Below are 24,042 nucleotides of genomic sequence, written 5' to 3' on the forward strand. Positions count from 1 at the left end.
CTATTGCAGCTATTAAATAGCTAAATAGAGACCAGCCAATAAATGTTCGGTATTAACTTGTTTTTTTTCTTCTTACTATAACTATGCCAAGGAATACGATGGTGCAACATATTCCGCAGTCTAAGTTAAAGTCGACTGTTAACGTTAAATTTGCCTTAAACCTTAACTGTACCAGGTTATATAATGCAACCCAGCCTAAGAGTTCAAGGTATTATAACTTCTGGAAGAACAACACGTCTCGATTTCCATAATCTTAGTAGGGAATTATTTGTTGTTGATTCAATGTTTTTGAGGGTCATCCACTTTTAAGGGTCAAAAATATAATAAAATGACTGAATTTTATTTTAAATAACCATTTACTTTGTTCTTAACATTAACATTGCTTATACTGTAAAAAATATAATTACACCAAATATAATTACTGTCAAAACTAACACATCAAGTTAATAAAAAATAAAAGTTAAAATAAACAAGTAAAATAATTAACTTCTGGTAGACACGTAAACACATTAAACATAATAAAAACTTTAATCTTAACTTTGAAATTGATTTTAATGTTACAAATAAATATCACACTAAGTATTAGTAACAAAACTAGCAGATGTTAACTCTACTAACGTATTCGCTAGGCAGAGTTATCGCTTGTGTTTCTACCGCGCTTTAAATATAACGCCACGCAAAAACAGTATTAACTCTATGGTAACACTATGGTAGAAAGGCACGTGTAACTTAAGAAGTTATTATTATTTGATGTGGTTTACATTTTTATAGTTCAGTAAAGATCTATTATAATCTTCAAGATCAATAAAATGTAAAAAAATACTTGATTCTATTTTCATTAAGCAAAGACTTTAAACTTAGCATCAAACTTGCTCTTACTATAACAAAAGCGGCGGAATCTGCCGAAAAGCTAAAGCGGAGGAAATATGCATCACTCGGTGATGGATACATATTTGTTCCCTTTGGGGTGGAGACGATGGGTCCATGGGGTTCATCGGCAGAAAAACTCGTAAAAGAGCTATCGAGGCGTCTAAACGATTCAACAGGTGACCCAAGATCTGGTACGTACCTCTGCCAAAGGATAAGTTTGGCTATACAAAGACGTAACGTTTCCAGCGTCATGGGCACCTTACCTGCCGATAGCGATCTTAATGATATTTTCTATTTGTAATTAATTAATTTTGTTAGATTATTTAAGTTTTATTTTATTATTATTTATATAAATAGCGTTATTAATTATTAAGTCAGAAGTTACATAAATTAACAAAAATCTTATTTTGAAAATAAAAAAATGGAATGATAAAAAAAATATAACAAAATATATTACAAATATATAATTTGTATCAAAACAAATAGATTAAGGTATACTTCTGGTTGAACAGCAAGTGTAAATTATAGAGAGATATATTATTATTGGAGGTGTTTTTTTTTTTATTATTCAAGCAATTAATAAAAATTTTAAAGGGGAAAAAAATGAAACAAATAACTGGAGTCTTGTCTCTTACTATAACAAATAAAATTACACTTAGTAAATATAATTAGTATCAAAACTAATAGATCAAGGTATAACTTCTGGTACAGTGAACACGTGATGGTTTTGGAAAGAATTATTATGGTTTGAGGTGTTTTTATTAAATTATTTATGCAAATTAATTTATTTAAATTTTCAAGATCAATAAAAATAAAAATTCACTGGATTTTCTTTTCAATAACCGAAGAATTGTTTCTAAAAAGTGAAAGTGCTCTTATTGTAACAAATAAAAATGCAGAAAATATAATTAGTAATAAAACTAATAGATCAAGGTATAACTTCTGGTAGAACGGCACGTGTAGCGCTGGTGACCGTAGATGTGGAGCTCCTCGTGTCTTCACCACATGCTCCACCCAGTGCACCAGCTCAGCACCAGGAGACACAGGACGGTCGTGGTACGCCACCGACAGCTCTTTTGCCTTTTCGCGATAGCTGTTAAGAAGGTGCAGTTTTTTATAACAGTTAACCATTAGCGTGTTTAATAAGCGTTAAAACTTAATTTTGTAGCACATTTTCCAAATTTAAATATTATACATATAATTCAATCATACTAAAAAACTCAGAAAGTTGATAATGTATTGCTTAAAATATTTGCAAATCTTATGATGTTATCTAGAAGGCTTTTATCTTTTATTAGAATACTTCAACTTTTACATTGTTCAACCGGTCAGAACTGGTATAGATATAAACCACTTTAACAAATACATATTTATATAAAAACATAATATAATTAATATTATTCACAGTTCTGTTATTCTTAGCTTTAGCAGAAATATACGGCATGGTTTTATATTAATTATAATTGGTGTTTTTAATATAACTACAAATGAAGGTTGCAAGAATAGTTTGACTTAAAATTATGCTAGTGTTTTATTTTTATTACCACAAACATTTTGCGAAGATTAAACATTGTGTTTTGGTATCTGGTTCTATAGAGTTATAAAAAATAGCCTATGTTTTATTTTGATCAAAGCGAGGCAGGTTTATTAATGCCAAAAGTCAAAGTCAAGTCAAAAATATCTTAATTCATTGAAATCATATTTGATCATGTTGAATCGTCAATTTTTGGTGCATTTTTTTTATGGAATTGTCATCATCAAGATATGTACTAGATTCTTCCGATTAGGTAGCGCCGATTGAACGTTAAAATTTTAATTCCTAGTGCAATGCATATCATTCAAAACTTCGACCTTTTAAGCTTCATAAGATACATATTAGCTTTAAGAGTAAATGTATACACTTCTATAATAAAGTCCCAGCCACTGTTCAGGCATTATCTATAAATAAATTTAAATGTTTTATAAAAAAATGGCTCTGTCGTAATTCCTATTACTGCACTGCTGAATATCTAAATGATCGGACAGCCTGGGACTAGATTGTGATTATTTTATAGCGATAGAAATGACTGTACAATATTGTATATTTATATTGAAAAGAGCGCAAAAAAAATGCTGAGAGAGTTTCTTGCGCCTCTTCTTCTCTCTCAGAGCGCCATTTGATTCCGAAGCGGTAGTAGTATCTAGTAGTTATTAGAAATGACATCAAAAAGAATTCTAAAGGAATCAATTTTGAGGAAATTAATGCCTTAAAATTAGAAACAGGCAGACATTATTTATAGTGCTACGGGAATTGCATAGTAGCACACAACTCCTTGTGCCACATTATTTATAAACTTATGTTACAACAAAAATTTACTTGTTTTGCCTCCTATTTGCGTAATTCAAGTTAGTAAGTCTTTTGTTGGGCGATGTATATGCTTTTTTTATGAAAATAAGGGATGAGACGAGCAGGGCGTTCAGGTGATGGTTATTGATACGCCCTGCCCATTACAATGCAGTGCCGCTCAGGATTCTTGACAAATCCAAATTTCTGAGCGGCACTGCAATTGCGCTCGTCACCTTGAGACGTAAAATGTTATGTCTCATTTGCCCAGTAAACTTTAATATTAAAGAAAAATCTACAAGACATTATGTTGTTCATTTTAAAATAATTGTTAAAAATTCGTGCGTACTTCTAATTGTGTTTGTATTTAAAAAAAGAAACCTGCTAAGTTTCTCGCTACCATTCGTCACATCAATCAATTCAAATTTGTACATTTTGATGTTTAGTATATATATATATATAACTAGCTGACCCAGCAAACGTTGTATTGCCATCACAGTTAACAATTTCTGTAGTTAATCTACCAACTGTAGGTAGCTAAAATTAAGTTTGTTTTTTACCTCCTGAGAAAGTTAGAAAGATACAAAGATTCTAATTAGTTATTCATTTTAAACTATCCTTTCAATTTGATTTCTGAACGACGCATCAAAGGAAAAACAAAATTGTTGCTTTTATTTCATTCTGAAAATTTTCATATTTATTCACCTTTTAAACCTTCTCTGGACTTCCACAAATAATTCAAGACTAAAATAAGCCAAATCGGACCAGCCGTTCTTCAGTTTTTGCGAGACTAGTGAACAGCAATTCATTTTTATATATATAGATTATAAAATCCTGTGTATAATATAAATATTTAAATTTATGAATCAGTTACAGTTACAGCAAACAGTCTGTTTCTAACTCAGCAATGATAAATAGTTTGACATTACTTTTGAAACACAAAAATCAACATACCTGGGATTTCTTAATATCTCCTTAATATGATCAATTAATACATTCACTGGCTCTTGGCCTAAGTCAAAACGTTTTGCGAATCCCTTCCTAACAGCTCGGTTCACATTGATAAACTGGTCTCCAAACATAGGAATGCCAATAATAGGTACACCAAATCGCAGAACTTCAAACGTAGACAGAAGACCTCCATGGGTAATAAAAAGTTTTGTATTTGGATGAGCTGAAAAATAAATACTATTATTATTATTATCTTTTAAATAATTTAAACATTTTTGTAGCAATACTGGTACCAATAATTTTATCTTATTGTCATCATCAAGATTTTATACTAGATTCGTCCAATTGACTGGGCATGTAGCACTGAAAAATTTGGCTTAAGGCTGCGATATAATAATAAAAATAAAGCCATTTTATTCCGAACTAAAAACATTTAACATTTGAGTAACCAATAATCTTAAGCTAAAAAGTATAAACTATAAAATGTCTCTTAGTTCGGCGTACCGATTGGCAAAGGCCTCCTCCAACGATTTCCACTCTTTTCTGTTTTGGGCACCTCTTCTCCAGTTAGGTTCTGCTGTCAATTTTATTTCATCTTCCCACTTTGTGTGCTTTCTTCCTCGTTTTCTTTTGCCATCTCTTGGGTACTATTCGGTAAGTCTTTTGCTCCATTTCCCCACTTTATCTCGCATCATGTGCCCTGCCCATCTCCACTTTTGTTGGTCGATTCGTTAGAGTACGTCGGTAAGTTTCGTAATTTTCCTTAGGTCAGTGTTTCTTATCTTATCCTGCAGTTTATAACCGGCCATACTCCTCTCCATTGATATCTGTGTAACGGCAAGTTTCTCTCTCAATGCTTTGGTTAGGGTCCAAGGCTGCGATGTACCATTAACTTAATCATATTATAGTTTCTGCTAATACTACAATTGCGCGGGTTAATAATTCAAAGCGCTTACTGGTCAATATCACAGGGTTATAAGCTAAGCTAATCTTTAATTTTCTTTTTCTAATATTATCTTGTTTGTAACGCAACATTACGTCATTAAGTTTAAATTGTCATCTCTGTTCCCATTTTTCACTGTAGTTTTTTTATATTCATTTCACGGAGCTCTTTTATTTGATATTCCTCATCTGGTGGTACATTGAAATATTTGTGCTGGAAACAACTCAGCCCTCGATAGGAGTCATCAATGACAAATGCATAGAGCTTTCGTGATTAAATGTGACTTTACACAATTTTTGTACCAGTAGATACTTTTGACGACAGAAAACACCAGATAACCCGTACGCTCGTTTGTCCTCCTTTTTCCATAAAAAAAATTGGAAGTGCAAGTATAAACTCACCTAAAATGCTCCTCTGTGGTGCCCAAGACACGACATGTACGTTATTTGGAAGATTCGAAATTTCAGTCTCAAATTTCCATATAACTGTTTCTTTAAGTTGACTGAATCCATTCAAAAGTTCTCTTTTTACTGAATCAGGTATAGCGGTACTTTGGAGTATTGTTCCCAAGCTAAAGTAAATTACGCCATTCGTAGACTTGTCCATGATGTCTTGTAGATTCTACAAAAAAGAATGTCACAAATATTTTTAAAACATCTGCTTCAAACTGCGGCTATCAATGGGAATAAGGCTGGGATCACACGGCACGACTTTTTGTCGTAAGTATTAAATTTGAAGCCCACAATAAGTCATAAAGTTCACGCGATAGGAAATATATTCGAGAAGAAAGCAAACTCTCAGACACCCCTCGTTTGCCAGTCGTTTTAGATGAAGGTGAATCCTATATAAGTATTTAATAAAATTTATGATAATTTGAAATGATCAAAAAAAGTTTCTTAGTAACTTTCGTAAATTTGATTAAATCGAAAGGAAATGATTGCTAGTTTCGTTGAGTTAGTCTGGTGAGTAGTTCTTAGACGTATTTATAGAAGTGGGATTTTAATGCAATAAATAAAGGTGAATATTTCCACTGACTATAATTAAGTGGCACTAAATAAAAAAAAACGTGTGAATTATTATTAACAATTAAACGCAACTAGATAAAAAATAAGAGTGAATAGATATACGGACAATTAAGCAAAACTAAAAAAAGACGTGTGTATTATACGGACAATTAAGCAAAACTAAAAAAAAGACGTGTGTATTGTATGGACAATTAAGCTCAGAATTGTTTGAAATGATAAATTTGCCTTCAGTGATATGAACTGGACAATTCTAAAATTATAACATATTGTAACTATGCACGGGTCAGGCCGTTGATTTTGCCACTTTTTGAAAAAAAAATGTATCTCAAATTTTGACGGCTTGTAAAACAAACGAAACTTGGTAAATTGCAATGAAGGTATTTTTTTTTATGATAATAAGGGACGAGACGAGCAGTACTTTCAGCTGATGGTAATTGATACGCCCTGCCCATTACAATGCAGTGCCGCTCAGGATTCTTGAAAAACTCAAAAATTCTGAGCGGCACCACAATTGCGCTCGTAACCTTGAGACTAAGATGTTAAGTCTCATTTGCCCAGTAATTTCACTAGCTACGGCGCCCGTCAGACCGAAACACAGTAATGCTTACACATTACTGCTTCACGGCAGAAATAGGCGCCGTTGTGGTACCCATAATCAAGCCGGCATCCGGTGCAAAGGAGCCTCCCACTGGTATCATATTTATATAACGTATCTCTTAAACCTTTAGTATGTATTCTCAAAGTGAATGTAACTAGTAGAATTTAAAAAATAAAATTACTTAAATTTGCCCAGACACCAAAATTTTAACAAAAACAAGCTGTCTTTTTAGTTCCGCCAAAGACTAGGTATAAAAATTATATTTTTTGTATCGAAAATCTAATTGATTATAACATTCAAAAATGTTTAAAAGCCAAGCATCAACATCATGGTTTTTATTTCTCCAAATATACGAGTTTTATTGATTTATCACAATTTAAATATTAGTCTTCATTATTTACTTATATGTTACAATTTTGTATGTTACCAAAATTACCCTTACTTAGTGTATGCAACAGTATGGTTGTATTTTTAAATAGTAAATAAATATAAATTCCAATTGACGATCTTGAAATACACAAATAAAAATTGATAATCAAAATTTTATGAACGATGCGGAATTCGAACCCACGACCTCCGGCGTTCCGTGCCGGTGCTCTAACCAACTGAGCTAACCGTTCGAGTACCGCCTCGTTCATAAAATTTTGATTTTCAATTTTTATTTGTATTTTTTTATAAGATTCTGTATTCTTTGTAACTATTTAAAAAAACTACGTTTAAATAAGTCGACGTCAAAAACTGAAAAGTATAAAATAACTTAATTGAGATTTAATTTAATACACCGACTTCAAATCTGTCAATATGTAGCCCATACAAATAATAGTATATTATTTATTTTAAAGGTGTACGATTTGCATAAGAGGTGTATTAAATTAAATCTTTATCAAGTTATTTGAACAATTTCAGTTTTTGAAGTCTGTTTTTTTAAACATAGTTTTTAAGTTTTACTTTTTCGTGTCCTCGGGTAAACTATAAGATTCCGTTTCTTTTTATTGCCATTATATATTCAATTGTAATTTTTTAAGTAGCTATGGGTAGGCCTACGAAAGGTTCCGAATCCGAATCACAGGAGCGTTGCCGACCTTTAAGGAAGGTATACGCGCTTTTTTTGAAGGTACCTATGTCGTATCGTCCCGGAAACACCGCACAAGGAAGTTCATTCCACAGTTTTATAGTAGGTACGTGGAAGAAAGCTCCTTGAAAACTGCACTGTGGAGGACCGCCACACATCCAGATGGTGGGGATGATATCCTAACTTGTGGCGTGTCGTGCGAAGGTGGAATTCGGCGGCAGGAATCAGGTTGAACAGCTCTTCGGAACACTCCCCGTGATAAATGCGGTAGAAGACAAACAATGAAGCGACGTCTCTACGCAACGCCAAGTGATCCAGCCGTTCACAGAGCACTGTGTCCCCGACGATTCGAGCTGCTCTGCGTTGCACGTGGTCAAATGGATCGACCTGTTACTGGGGTGCGCCAGACCAGAGATGACAGCAATACTCCATGTGTGGCCGGACCTGCGCTTTGTAGAGCGCTAGTATGTGGGCCGGCTTGAAGTATTGCCGTGCTCTATTAATGACGCCCAGTTTCTTTGAAGCCAATTTGGCTTTGCCTTCCAGATGACCACGAAATTGGCAATCGCTCGAGATTTCGCGACCCAGTATTCCGATACTAGGCGAGGCTTTGAGGGAAGTGTTGTCGAAGAGCGGTGATACGAGAAATGGGGTTTTTTAGTGGTAAACGCGCAAACTTGAGTCTTCTGGGGGTTAAATTTGACAAGGTTCGATTTTCCCCATTCCGCGACCTACTTAAGAGAGGACTCGATAGAAGACACAAGTTTCTCCCGGCACTGGTCAACGATTTCCCGAGAGATACCTGCAAGGCCAGTGTATACGGCATCACCAATGCTGTCGTATGCATAGCAATGAATGTTGGAGGTGTCCAACATGAATGATGAGAAACAGCGTGGGAGACAACCCCAAAGCTGTGTGAGCTTTGGGGCACTCCAGCATTCACGGGCTTCGGGTTCGAGCAATATCCGTCGACAACGACCTGTATGCTGCGCCCAGTGAGGAACCTGGAGGTCCACTTGCACAAGCTCTCGGGAAGCCCAAATGATGGAAGTTTGGAGAGGAACGCCTTGTGCCATACACGATCAAAGGCCTTCGCTATTTCCAGGCTAACTGCCAGGCCTTCCCCCTTGCTTACAATAGCCGCTGCCCATCTATGTCTTAGGTATACCAGAAGATCACCTGCCGACCGACCATGGCGAAACCCGTATTGTCGATCGTTGATCAACTGGTGACCCTCTAGATATACTAAGAGCTGACGGCTAATTATGCTCTCCATGATTTTGGAGAGCAGGGAGGTAATAGCAATAGGCCTGTAGTTTGCCGGATCCGAACTGTCTCCATTTTTTTGGATCGGATGGACAAGGGCTGACTTCCATGAGTCAGGGACTACGCCTTTAGAATAAGAGTGCCGGAATAAACGCGTTAGCACCGGCGTCAACTCAGGGGCACACGTTCTAAGCACGATTGGAGAAACGCCATCCGGCCCGCTCGACTTCCTGACGTCCAACGAAAACAGAGCTCGCCTAACAGTTTTCTGTTTGAACTGTACTTCAGGCATAGAGCTCTGACACCGCGGGATGGTCGGCGGTGTTTTTCCGTTGTCATCAAGAGTCGAGTTGGAGGCGAAAAGAGTGCACAAGAGATCGGCTTTCTCTTTTGCCGTATGGGCCAGGGTGTCATTCCTCATGTGCAACGGCGACATGGACGGCTGGCTGTAGTTACCAAGAGCAGCTTTCGACAACGACCAGAACTTGCGTGTTCCGGTCGGGTAAAAGGAAAGCTGCTCGCCGATTATGACGACGTGTTTTGACTTTGCACGGGCGATTTGCCGCTTATAAAATCTGGAGGCATGGTTGTATTTCCTCTTAAGAACTGTGCAGTTCGGATCCTTTGCGCCCAGCGCCGTAACCCAAGCTCGATACGCCTGTTTTTTGCAGTCAGATGCTGCTTTAACTGACGCATCAAACCAGGGCTGTGATCTGCCACCGATGGGTACTACAGAGCTTGGTATAAAAATATCAATGCCCTGCAGTATCACATCGGCTACTGCAACGGCGCAGGCACTAGGATCATCCGAAGGGAAACAAACCCTGCCCCAAGGGTAGGATGCAAAAAGGAACGCATCCTATCCCAATCTGCTGACTTGTAGTGCCAAACGCGGCGGGTCGCTGGTGGTCTGCGACGTTGGCGTCGGATGGGCACTTCACTCCTGAACAGGCAATGGTCGGACATTCCGAGAGGGGCGTCGACAAAGACCTGGTAACCATCGGGATGTGTAGTCAGCAGAAGATCCAATAAGGACGGCATGTGGCTATCCACATCCGGGAGCCGCGTTGGCGACTCGACCAATTGGGACAGACCATACGCCAATGCAAAATTATGCACAGATCACCCTGCGTAGTCTGTGGTACGTGATCCAAGCCATTCGGCATTGTGCTCGTTGAAATTACCCAAGACTACGATTTCAGAGGAGGGTATCTGTGCAAGCACGTCGTCAATTGCCGCTTGAACGCAGCCCATGAGATGATCGGCTTCTGCGTTACCACTATGGGACCTATAGATGCAGACGCGGTCCTCTAAATCTACGCGGAGCCAGAGAGTGGACAGGTCCCTACCCTCAAAATTGCCGAGACGGCAACAGCAGATATCCTCCCTAACGTACACACATACCCCGGCATGAGGCAAAAAATTGTGCTCAATTTTGTACCCGGGGTACGTTAAATATGACGTATCGCTAGGTCGAGATATCTGCGTCTCCGTAAGGAAACACAAGGCCGGCTGCGCCGTTTCAAGGTGGTGGTGGACGGCGTTTAAATTGGAGTGAATTCCCCTGATATTGCAAAAGTCCACGTTGAGTGTGGAGCGGGGTGCCGTGGTGTTACTGCCTCGTTTGTCCTTGGGTCATGCGCGGTTCTGTGCCCTCCCCAGAATACGAAGGGCAGCCCGAGCTAGAGTGCTCGGGGAGGGATTCTCCGACTCTGGTAGAGCCGGTACCCTCCTGGGGTAAAATCTTTTTAAGTTCCGCTGTCATATTCGGGTGGAGGGGGGGGGGGATGGCCACCGGTCCTCGAAACTAACCTATGCGAAACATAGCGGCACTAGGCCTCTACTTCACGCCGGTATTCTGTGCGAGTATGGTAATTAACCCGGACGATCCTGGCCCGATTGTGCTGACGTCAAAAGACGGCAGCGTGACTCTCCCACTTCTAAAAAGCCCTTAGTCGCCTCTTACGACACCCATGGGCCTGGGACTCCCCTATTCTTTTTTCGCCCCGGGAAAAGTACAGGGCATTACGCGCCAGTTACGCACGATACGCCACAAATTAGTATTAACATATCCTCATTATCTGGATGTGCTCCTCCACAATGCGATTTTCAAGAAACTTTCTTGCACGTACAACCGAGCAGGGGAATGAGCTTCCCTGAGCCGTGTTCTCAGCAATCAGCACTGTATGCTTTTCTAAAGGCTGGCAACAGTCCTGTGATTCATCTGGTGGTCAAGAGAATGTGGGTGGCGGTGATCACTTAGCATCTAGCACAATTCATGAAAGTTCCGCAATGATATACCGCCGATTTAAACATTAAAAATTATAATTTTCATATGCTTTAGTGTGCATTACATCTAACAAAGATATTTTTGTTATTGTTTAGTATATACGTATAACAATAAAACTAAAAATATTATATTAATGTTTATATTAGTGGTTATATACAATTCACACTCACACAATTACAAGTAAACTTTTGATCTGAATGAACAAAATTATACTTTATACCCAAATAGGTATTTCCACCTATGTATTGACTCATCACGATATCTCTGGAACCTTATGGTTCTAGAGATATTATGCCTTATGGCCTACGATCATTAATTATTTACGTCTAGATAGACTATGACAGCTGTGAAAACTTCGAAAAAAATAGATTTTAGAACTATTTTGAGCAATTCACGCACACTAAACTAATATTTCTGGACTGTTTTTATCGGTTGTCTAACAGCAAGGGACTCTATCTAGACGTATAAATTTTGTTAGAAAAAACCCATATTGTACACCGAAGAAGAAAGCTCCTGTCACAGTTTTGATTATTACTGGAAGAAATTCCTTGAAGATCATATTATAGAGAAACGCTGCACATCGTGTTGTTTCAATATGCCAAATATGCAATTTCAATTCGCTTTCATCGTATTACAATTAATTTATATCCGTATTTACTGTATCAGCTATTTTAAAAACATGTTAACCTCATGCTAAAAATAGTGCTTACGAGGAAGTAAAGTTTTATCGCATGGGACTTGTTTTGCAGAATAATTTGTGTTAGGTATTCAAGCTTGCAAAAACGTTGTTAAGTGTTTCTCTATTTCGCGTCATCCGGTTCCCAACAGGTTTTGTTGGTAGGTATATGACTATAATAATTTACTAGGTATATGACTAGTTTGGGGCAAGAGAATTTGTGTAAGAGTGTGTCAATAATATTATTATAATAAATATAAAAAAAAAACTGAAAATATATTGAGTATGTCTTGCAAATTGATGAACAAAAGATGTCCTAATTCACACACACTGTAATTAAATAAATGTATTGAAACATTTAGAGAAAAGCAGAGCACCTGTTTGTGAAGATGACGCATGGACCAGCAATCATTTTCATTTACCATATGTTTGGAACAGAATGACCCGCTCTACAACGCCGCCATAAATATAGTTATTAAATACCTGTATACCTGATGTTGTGCAGGGGCGAATTCGCCGCAAATGATGTTGTGCGCTTGTGAAATAGGCGACAATTTATATCACCCACAATCATCGCGCGAATAAGTCGCGTGCACTTCGCCCGACTTTCGATTCACGCCAGATTCGCGCGAATTACCCTCGAGTCGACAAACTAGAGACTAAAGACGTTTTGATTCATCGAGTTGACGCCTGAACTCCAGAGTGAGTGCAAATATCGAGGGAGATGGAGTCTCCAAATACTCCAACAGCCGCGCGTGATTCGCACGAGTGAATCGAATTCGCCCTTTCTGAACCAGCTCTAAGCAAGCACAAGAATCATAAGAAGAAAAGCAATTATCAAGCCTTATATTACCTTTGGCAGTGGTTCTATTTCGTCCGGTATATGAAATCCGCCAATCGGCTTATAACTCTGTGGCAATGTAAATGATTCTCCACTTGAAACGTGTGAGTTACCCAACATCAAAGACGCGTTATACTTCACTTTATGTAATGGCGATAACTTACGCCCACGACTTTGAGCTGCTGATTTGTATGCGTGTCTATAAATAATTTCATCAATATCCTTCAGTTTCCTGCAATTAATAAGTGTAAATAAATTTATTATAAGTATAGTATTTTTGTTAAAGATTTGTTCATTAATTTGTTAAATTTAGTCAAATTTGTGTCAGTTTGCAGCATTGCTGTCCCTAATTTGAAGCAACCTAAATTAATTTTTTCTTTATATTAAAATAAAAATCTTTTACGATGTATTATTATCGATTTTAATCTAGAAATAAAAGAGTAACTGATCCTTCATATCATATATAAATAATATTAATTTATTATCATAGTTTCATTAACAACATATTCTGTGGCATGAATAGGAAGTATGGCATAAAGGCATTTATTGTCTTAAAATTGATTCCTTTTGAATTTTTTTGAATTCATTTTTAATACACTAACTAGTACTACCGCTTCTGAAATAAATGGCACTCTGAGAGAGAAAAGCGGCGCAAGATACTCTCCCAGTATTCCTTTTTTGGGCTCTTTTTAATGAAATATATTGTACTGTCATTGCTATAAAATACCCTTAAAGCTTTTATGTATCTTATGAAGCCTAGTTATAATAATGAAAATCACTACTAAGAGCAAAAAGGTGACGATTTTTGTGAAAGTATATAAAATTTTCATTAATGTACTGACAATGAATAGTCATAATATTTATTTCTTTAAATTTTTCTTTGAGAGACTGTCTATAAGCTGATATAGAACAACTAGCTGCCCCGACAGACGTTGTTCTTAGATAATAAAAAAAAACTTTTTTGTAGGAATTTGCCAATAATATTTAAAAACATCAAGAATTATTTCGTAAAAAATACTCCCTGTTGTTATAATGAAATTGTTTTACAGTGGAACTGTCAAACCGTGCGTCACCAGATTATCTCATCGAAATATGTCCATACAAAAGAAATATTAAAAATAAAAATAATTATGGGTCCCAAATCGAAATAAAACTACCCTTTCTCTCAAGTTAGACCAAACTGCATGACATGAAGTAATCCCCATTAAAATCCGTTGATTAGTTTAGGTGTCCATCGCGGACAAACAACGTGTCACGTAATTTAAATATATTAAGATATGTATTGACGTTAATGAAAAGCAGCGGTCTGACGACAGTTTGGCACGCCGGGGCCGACCGAGATTTACGTACTGATTAGATAACAAAGACATGAAATTGTATCGTTTTGATTAGTGCAAAAACCGGCCATGACATACCCAAATAAATAAGATACAACAGTGGCATAACTTCAAACAAACACCCGAATCCAGTGACGCAAAAAACAAGAGTCCCGCCTGCTACGATTCTTCTGATACGCTGAAAGGCCGTTCCCGATATTCAGTCTAACTCTTATGGTTATGGTTTGTAAAGTGACTTTGATCCAGTTCAGTTCAGACCTGTTACACTGCGACCAATGTGATCTATTGTGATAGCCACTGTTAACTATAGCTCACTGCAAACATTGATTCTTTTCATGAATCTTATTATGTCTTTTGCAGTGAGCTGACGTATCTCAAATGGTTGAAGAATTGGACTTCCCAAAGAGATGCTACGTTTACGCATTAAAGAACCACATTCGGAGAGAATGTGTAGCGGGGTTTTATCTAGGGGGAAGTCTATCTCTTACTTGAGATAAAAATCATAATTATTGTTCGGTAACTCAACTTATACGTTCACGCTGTCTGTCAATGGGACGACGTATAGCTTACCAGCGATATTTTAGTTTGTATGGAAATTGCAATTCACGCGTCCCAATATAAGGCGATAAGAATGACTTATCGGGTATATTCGGACAGCTTTAGATTATTGAGAGCTAATTACTGACTGTAGTGAGAGTGTGAGTGAGTGCGTCACTGAGATTTTTATAAGAAAACTAGCTGACCCGACAGACGTTGTTCTGTTCATAATAAAAAATACTCTTGCGATGGAATTTTGGAAAATCCGTTCTTAGCTGACCTCTGCTCGGTGAAAAGAATATTCCTAGCAAATTTCAAGTCTTTAGCTCTTTCCGGTTCCAGAGATATCGTGATGAGTATATATTATAAGAAAATTTAGTCATAAGCTGTATCTGCTTAAACATCTATTACTTAATGCAAATTAAACCTTTAAGCCTAAAGGAAAGAAATTCGGTTCAATTACAAAGGTTCCTAAAATAGCAACAAGGACAGTTTAAATAAAATAACATCAAAGTCTAATAAACATAATTTGCGACTATGCCATGATTTTAAAGAGTCTTTAGAATGACAGACCGCCCCATACCATACCCACTGTTGCAACGAAATTCCTTAAGGCGACACTAAATGCCGGCGACCTTGAGCGATATGAGTTCACGGCTCCTATGTAACAAAGCCAATATTTTAAAAATTCTTGCGCCGAAAATGTAACATTTTAACAGGCGCAAACAGTTTATTTGCTTACAATCCTCATTTTTGATTACTAAAATATTATAGATTATAAATGTACCTACACAAAAAAGTAAAAGCTTTAAAAACAACTTTTATGAGAGTAGTATACTAAACAAATGCATCATGCCGAGAAAAAACTTGTTTAACTAGTAGTTCATAATAGTTCTGGAGTGTTAACTTTAACCAAGAGCAAGCATTAGGAACCTACAAGTAAGACTTAAGGGTATGTGTAACAGGATACTGTAGTGTGCATAGCTCCAAATGCTATATTTTCACCACAGAACTTGTCTAAAAACACCTTCATTGCGTGTTTTCTGTCTACCCTTCACCTTAACGCGCGTTGCGAAAGGGGGCTAGACGGAAAAAATTAAGACCAAAAGTTGAAACGACACTTTATGCTATAGTTGTAAGCCGTGCGGCGTGCGCGTGTTTCTCTGTCTGTCTCTCTCTCTCATAGAAAGCAAGCTAGTTATTTTCGTTTCGTCTTTCTATTTCGTATTATTCATATTGTTCATCCAGCAGAATCAACAACAAAATATAATACTACCATCGATGCAGTTTTTACAAGACATTTAAATAAAATAGAATCCCAATTATATGTTTCCTACTTCAGTTACCACAAGCCAATTATTACTAAAATTGAGCCTTCTGATTAAGTTTATATTACATTATATTTGTTAATAATAAAAAAAAAATATAACTTAAAAAAACATATTACAATTCCTTCACTAATTATTAATCGAAAGGAACTTCGTTGCACCCGGGTGTCCCTTGACACCTCTGAAGTTTTATTAACAACTTTTTTACATTGCAGGTACCTTTATTGCTCTTTCCTTTTACACCTTTTCCATTTTTTAATTCAATATTTATATATATTATATTAAAATATAGATTTATATTGGTATTGTGCATTTTAAGTCGTTAAGATAACTCACTGATAATATTTTTATTGATATTCAAATAAATAATCATAATAAATTACTAATTTGCATGCTGATAATCGAATCAGCTCAACATGTACGACACAATATGAAAACATTTGCAACACCTATTTATTTAATATGTTTCACGAAAATATATAATTCTGAATAAAAAAATATAAACGTAAGGAAGTGATCAATTTCAATTATCATAATGAATGCATTCCAAACTCGTAAATGACACTTCTTTCCACAGAATGTCAAACATAATGGCATTGCTAGCAGGTGAGAAACAACCCCATTTTTTTTAAATGACAATAAGGGACGAGACGAGCAGTACGTTCAGGTAATAACCTGACCATTACAATGCAGTGCCGCTCAGAATTCTTGAAAGACCCAAAAATCCTGAGCGGCACTACAATTACTGCGCTCGTCTATAAGATGTTATGTCTCATTTGCCCAGTAATTTTAATAGCTACAGTGCCCTTCAGACTGTAACACAGTAGCTTACACATTACTGCGTCACGGCAGAAATAGGCGTAATGTCAGGCGTAAACTGAATAAATGTTTTCGATTGTTGCTTATTGACCAAGAATATTTTTAGCAATTGGAGTAAATACGGCAATGTGCAGATATCAGAGTACTCAAAGCATTTGTTGCATATTTCGCCTTTGTTCTTATGCGACGTGATATGTATATATATATAGACAGACATTACATTCCAGTACAAAGTAGCGTGCATAGAATAGTGATTACCATACTATTAAAGTAGTGACAATCGGTTTTAGCTGCATTATTAGCTCGATGTATTTAAGCATTCCAAAAGTATTTATTAGTGAAATTCTTCAAAGTAATAAAATACTGTATTCTTACATACTCAGGGAGACAGTTAAAAGTTCGAAAGAACTTACCACTTATCAAAGATAAGATTCAAGAATAAATACAGATGTTTGACGCGGCCGTAGAAATCCAATGAGTATTGCCTATCCCAGTTAAACACTGTGTAGGCAGGGCTCAAATGATCATCAATTAAAGAGAGCAAAAATGAATGGGGCTCCATAGATGAAAACCAAATCAAAGGACATCCAAACACCTCGGAGAAACTGAAAATTAAAAAAGTAATTAAATTATTAATTATAACATTAATTAAAGAAAAAAAAATTATGGAAATTTTGTTTTGTGAGAATATTTTTAATGAACAATAACAATAATATTATTTTGATGTCATTAACAATAATTGTTCTTTGCAATGTTTGGTGTGTTTTGGTTAGTAATCGTTTTTATGAGAACCATTTAACCTTTACCCCCCTTTAATCGGAAGCAGAGGAACAAGGGTTTTAATTTTTTTATTTCATCATTTCTTTAGTTTTTCTGTATAATTATTATAAAATGTTATAATTATTAACCATCTGGGTTTCAACAGAGACCTATCATATTAATATAATCAGTTTGCAAACAGTAATTCTTCTGAAGTATACACCTGGACTTCATGTTATTATTATGGCGTCATCGATATGGCGGACTATCCCTCTATCAACTTGCGGATATTTTCTTATATATGAAATACCTTACTTTGTCTTGAGTCTGTTGATTCTCTCGTATCAATTAACGATGAGAATAGATTAATCTACTAATACTTAAAGTTAATTAAACGGAAAATTTTTATATGTTTAATATTATGGAGTATTTAATTTCTGTGAGATTTATGAGATTGCACTGTAAAGTGTTAAATTTTAATTTTAAATATGGTGCTTATTTAGTAACGGCACTTATAATATGGATAAAAAAAGATTAAACAAAAACAGCCCAAGATTCTTTGAATTTAATAAGTCATTAATTATGCAAGAAACGTCTTATGGAAATACATTGTATATTTTTCATATATCTTAAGATATCGTTAAACATGAAGATATTATATTTATTTATATCTTCGTTTTTATTATACCTGGATAGTACAAATTTAAAATTGTAATGAGTCCTGACTCAATCCTACTAATATTATAAATGTGAAAGTTTGTATGTCTGGATGTATGTTTGTACTTCTTTAACGCATAAACTACTGAATGGATTTTGATGATACTTTACAATAATATAGCTTATACACAAGAATAACACATAGGCTATAATTTATAAAAATATTGTGTGAATTATCCAAAATATAAAAGAAGTGTGAAGTAAGTAGAAAAGAATCTGCAATCTGCAAGCTATTAATAATCTCTAGATCTTCTGAAACGATTTTAATTCTTCTTACGTATAGAAAACCACATTTTTTAATGCTTATGCTGCATTATATTAACCTAAAAAATGAAAAGACTTTTTCGTGGTCGTGATTGTCGGCTTTAAAAAGTAAGTCTGAGAAAAAACCGTCGAACACTAAAAATAATTTATATGGCAAAACAACGTTTGCCGGGTCAGCTAGTGATAAAATATTATAATCTCTCAATTTTTATTTTTCTTAAATTAGGTATCCTACTTGGCTAAATCATTTATGGTTTGTCAACACAGTTTAGCTAAAATTGAATACCTTTTATTCAAAAAGCTGAATTTGTGATTTAAAGAAAGAGGGAATAATTTTAGTTCTACACACTCTTCAGGAGGTCTACTCGCAAAATCGACAACGATATATTCGGAACGATACGATAATAACCCGAATATATCGCACCTACCCTACTCTAACAAATGTTCGTATTCCATATCGTTTATCGTAAGAATATCGTAACCATAAACTAATATTTTGATTTTTTACGATATTAGAGTGAATGAATTATACGCAAACTATGTATAATCTGTGCTTTGTCGCTGCTAAGTGTCAAAAGTCAAAACATAACTTAGGCGCTTAGGACCATGACAGACTCTGCACCACCAAATTGAATCATTTACACAAAACGTAAATATTCTAAAATTATGTAATGAATATAATATGACCATTTAAAATTGAATAAATAATACAAAACTTGCGGATAATAAAATGTTAAAAATGTAACTCAACCCTTCTCGTCGACTTCCTATTTCTCAGACGGCCATTTGCATTACTTTCTACGCATAAACGATCAACAAAATGACTTAATTTACTTGGTAGTAAATAAATCCTGTTGAATAGTAAATCAAATATAATTATTTTAATTTTATTTATTAAGTATATATATATATTGTATAGAAAATATATCTATACAACTTGAAACGATAATAGCAATGACAGCTTATAAGGTGTCGTTGAGATAATCGTAAGAATGACGTTTGATTGTTTGTCGAATTCGAATATTCGTCTCTGACATTTTCAACTAAGAGTAGGGTTAGGACCGATAATATCGAAAAATGATTCGTTCGTTCAGTCATCGTTTCGACATTGAATACGATGTAACTAAGAGTAGGATTCGACACGACTAATGCCACTATATATCGAATATCGATTTTCGGAGTACGCCCCCTGAATATATTCGAGAAATATCTTACCCAGCGCCAATTTCCGTGAAAAGCCATTCAACAATGACCGCATCAAAATTGGTGTTTGGGTCATGCATCAAATTTTGAACACTGCTTATCTGTAGAGTTGCATTCATAAAACCTTCCATAATCATAAACATTATATTCATATTTTGTAGATCCATCTCCTTATACATAAGTTTGTTTATATCGAAAACCTGAAAAACTGCATTAGAAAAGAGAATAATTAATACCTTCTGGATTATATTTATAAACAGTACAATAAAAAAACTATGGAAAATATGTTCGAAATGTACATCGATTCTACAAACGCAGACATGCAATAAATAGATACTAGTGATTTATATATAGTTTGATGTGAAATGACTTTCACATGACAACTTTTGTGTTTTGATTTAAAAGTTAAATATACAAAGTTAATCAAGAGAAGACAAAATATGTAACAAATCCATACGTATAAATAAAATTGGAGTGTCTGTTTGTAATATTTAAATAACCGTAATATTTAAATGTGTATGAAATATATACCTACATATCTACATAAGTACATACACCAAAATATTTTTTTTTACAAATTTTGTCTGTCTGTCTGTTTGTTCTGGCTAATCTCTGAAATGGCCGAAGTTGACAGCACTTTTATTTGCAGATAACTGATGTAATAAGGAATAACTAAGGCTATGTTTATATTAGAAAAATAAAGTAATGTTGCAATGTCCATGAAACGGTCTAACTCTAAAAATATTTTTATGGCAAAACAACGTTTGCCGGGTCAGCTAGCTAATAATAATATATTTGTTTATACAGTGGAGGTAAATTGCTTGCAATAAAAATTCAGTTCACTATTACAAGTAATTTTACAATTTTTATGTTGAATTGCTGATAACGGTAGAGTTTCTGATAAACACTTGAATAAGAATTAGTTTAATATAAATTGACCAAAGATAGCAAAAATCACTAATACCTACGATTTACAACCGCAGTAGCAGATATAAAAGTCATATATTTTATTCAATAAATCAGCAATAAATAAACAGTGAACATATCAAAAGATCATTGACTTTAAGGTATGTAAATATATAAAAATAGATGTTTAACTGATTACCATGAAAGTGACCTCTGTAGTAATTTTTTTATTGTAATTACCAAGATAGATGAACGACTTTAAAAATAGGGAAAAGGACAAATAGTAAGAAATGAAATACTTAAAACAAGATAAATGATATGGAACTTAAATGGACAAATAATAGACTTACAAAGATGATTGAAAGACTAGAAGGAGTTTTATCCAAGAAATGAAAACAAATAACAATAATATCGATCAAACAAGTGGGAAGAGTTATCTTAAGGCTGGAGAAATTATGCTCGTGACAGCGATGACTTGTTAATTTATTGGTGATAGTGTTACAAATGACACCAAAAAGAATTATAAAGTAATCAATTTTGAAAAAAATAAGTTCATTTTATACCTTTTAAGGGACTAGAAGACGCCTTAGGCCTGAACCTGACTCACAAAGTGAATAATCCTGCATCAAAATGTTATTAGTTTGAAAAAAATTATGTGAAATAAACAGCGAATAATTAAGTGAATTCACGGTTGTGAGTCGAAACTATAAAAGGATATGCAACTACTAGGAGGATAAACTAGCGTAAAGATAGTAGTTAAGGTAAGTGATCACCGCCGCCCACATAATCCTGCAACATCAGAGGAATCACGGGAGCGTTTTCGGCCTTTTAAAAAAAAATGAAAAAGTACCAGAATATTTTGGTTGGACTAGTAATTGATGTTCTCATAAAATTTAGTATCTTATACACATATACAGCCGCTTTCTGAATTTAGAATTCAGATTTTATGTAATCCGTCATATAATTCTGAATCCGTATATCAACACACAAAACTTAATTCCAAATCAATAGAGTACAGAAAATGCTTATCTGTCCGATTCATACGAAAAAAACTTAATATTGGATTGAAAGACGAGACCTTCCGAAGATTAGTTATTTAAAAGCATAAACCAGGAAAAGTATGAAACTAAAGTCAAATTCGGGTTTGAAATTGAAATCGGCCGACAGTTGCTTTACTATCAATTTTGTTGTCACCTAAATCGGTCCCAATTTACCAGATTAGCAAATAAAAAACAATGACAATTAGTAATATTTTGTATGTAAGACATTTTTTTTAAAGTGTTTCTGTTATAAAGAAACTACTAACGGCCGTTCCCAATATACTATCAACAGATAGAGATAAATTACTACGTTCTACTGTCAGTAAATAGCTGTCAATAATCTGAAGCTATCCCAATATACCCGATAAGTCATTCTTATCGCCTTATATTGGGACGTGTGAATTGCATTTTCCATACAAACTTCTATCGCTGGTAAGCTATACGTCGTCCCATTGACAGACAGCGTGTAAGGATAAGGTGAGTTATCGTCGATAAGTTTATTGAGACAGAAATGTCAACGATAATTATGATTTTTATCTAAAGTAAGAGATAGGCTGAATATTGGGAACGGCCGTTAAAATATTACAAAACAATCATATATTGTCACGTCATGCAAATTATGAGAAATGCAAGCATCTAAGTACTGTCAGTTCGTGAAATAATAAATACTATTATAATAACGTATAAATTATCTTAGATATATTATTACCTGGTACGACGTTGATGTTTTCAGAAACATCGATGTAACGCACATTTTCCGCAGGCTTTTTTAATGGGTACGGTGCTATGTATGTGACCTGTAAATTAGTGGGTTAGAGCAAAGTAAATTAAAACAAAAACCAAAAAAATGTAAGCTATAATGGCGCAATTGCTAGAATTTCTATTTATATTTTTACGAATACTTACTTTATGAATACTTTGAAAGAAATATTACACTTGTGGATTATAAGAATAATAGCAATAAAAATATATGACATGACCTATGGAAGCATTTGGAAAACAAATCAGAAAACTATAAAATAACTCTTGCGAACTTTACTGTACAGTGATATGTTAATGTTATGAAAACAATTTGTTGCAAGGGTCTCAAATACTTCAAGTAACAATTTTAAGATTAACATTTTTATATTTTTTTTAAAAAATATACGAAGGGTAACTAATAATGAACTATTAATTCTCTTCACGACAGCTCTTATAAAAAAATAGTGCATGTTTAATTGTCAGGTATTAAAATATCTGCAATTAAATTATAGATTTGCATATCATTGATTGAATTAATTGAATTGATTTATGTGAGATAAGATTAGGTTACGCTGTACTGATAACATTAGGTTTTTTTCTTGTTTGGAAATACTGTTTTAATTTTCACTTAGATAACGGAATGGTTCATCATATAATAGACTTTGAGATAACGTTCAATTCAAATTAACCGCTATAAAGTTGACTGTTATATTTAATTATAACAAAGTGTGCTCCAAAGTACCCAAAACCTGACTGAAGGATTATATGGGTATATAGGATATATATATACACTCCTTAATAAAAGAAAATGCTATGTTACATTTAATATTTTACTTTACTAAACACCCCGGGAGTTTACCAGTGGCTCCTTTGCACAGGAAGATTACGGGCTAGATTATGAGTACCACAACGGCGCCTATTTCGGCCGTGAAGCAGTAATGTGTAAGCATTACTTTGTTTCGGTATGAAGGGCGCCGTAGCTTGTGAAATTACTGGGTAAATGAGGCTTAACATCTTATGTCCCAAGGTGACCAGCGCAATTGTAGTGCCGCAGAATTTTTGGGTATTTTGAGCATCCTGAGCGGCACTGCATTGTAATGGGCACGGCGTATCAATTACCATCAGCTGAACGTCCTGCTCGTCTCGTCCCTTATTATCATAAAAATAAAAGTAAACTTTAAATAGGTGGTGTTTGAATTTCTTTCATTTTAATTATTATTGGCTTTTTAATACATACTTCGTGTCCGGCTTTCACTAGATGGTGAACCATCGCTTCACCAAGTATTCCATGGCTCTTCCCTGGTAGTGGGAAGAACAACAATAATTTATAACCATCACAGCAGTAGATAAATAAAAACAAAAGTAACACACGCATCGCGCACAACTTGCATCGACGCCTTAGAAGTGCAAACTGTTTGCCAGCCAGATGCTGACTGTAGTCTTCTTATCAATAAGCCAAGCCAAGCTAAGTGAAGCTTAGTGTTGAGGTCGTTTGGGGGTCAGATTAAGATTAAAATCACATTTTTTTTGGTTGCT

General features: G+C 34.9%; 1 protein-coding gene across 1 annotated transcript; it reads right to left on the minus strand.

Annotated features, from left to right (window-relative positions):
• Positions 1-580: 580 nt before the first annotated feature.
• LOC126975449 (UDP-glycosyltransferase UGT5-like) lies at positions 581-23,929 on the minus strand. Its single transcript, XM_050823358.1, has 8 exons — positions 23,744-23,929; positions 22,475-22,562; positions 19,832-20,027; positions 17,290-17,481; positions 12,868-13,087; positions 5,489-5,708; positions 4,148-4,367; positions 581-1,963 (listed from the first exon to the last, which is right to left on the minus strand). Exons 1-8 carry the CDS (start codon positions 23,879-23,881, stop codon positions 1,690-1,692), a joined length of 1,548 nt encoding a protein of 515 aa, XP_050679315.1. The 5' UTR covers positions 23,882-23,929; the 3' UTR covers positions 581-1,689.
• Positions 23,930-24,042: the final 113 nt, after the last annotated feature.

This window comes from Leptidea sinapis, chromosome 36, assembly GCF_905404315.1.
Source record: "Leptidea sinapis chromosome 36, ilLepSina1.1, whole genome shotgun sequence".
Taxonomy (NCBI): domain Eukaryota; kingdom Metazoa; phylum Arthropoda; class Insecta; order Lepidoptera; family Pieridae; genus Leptidea; species Leptidea sinapis.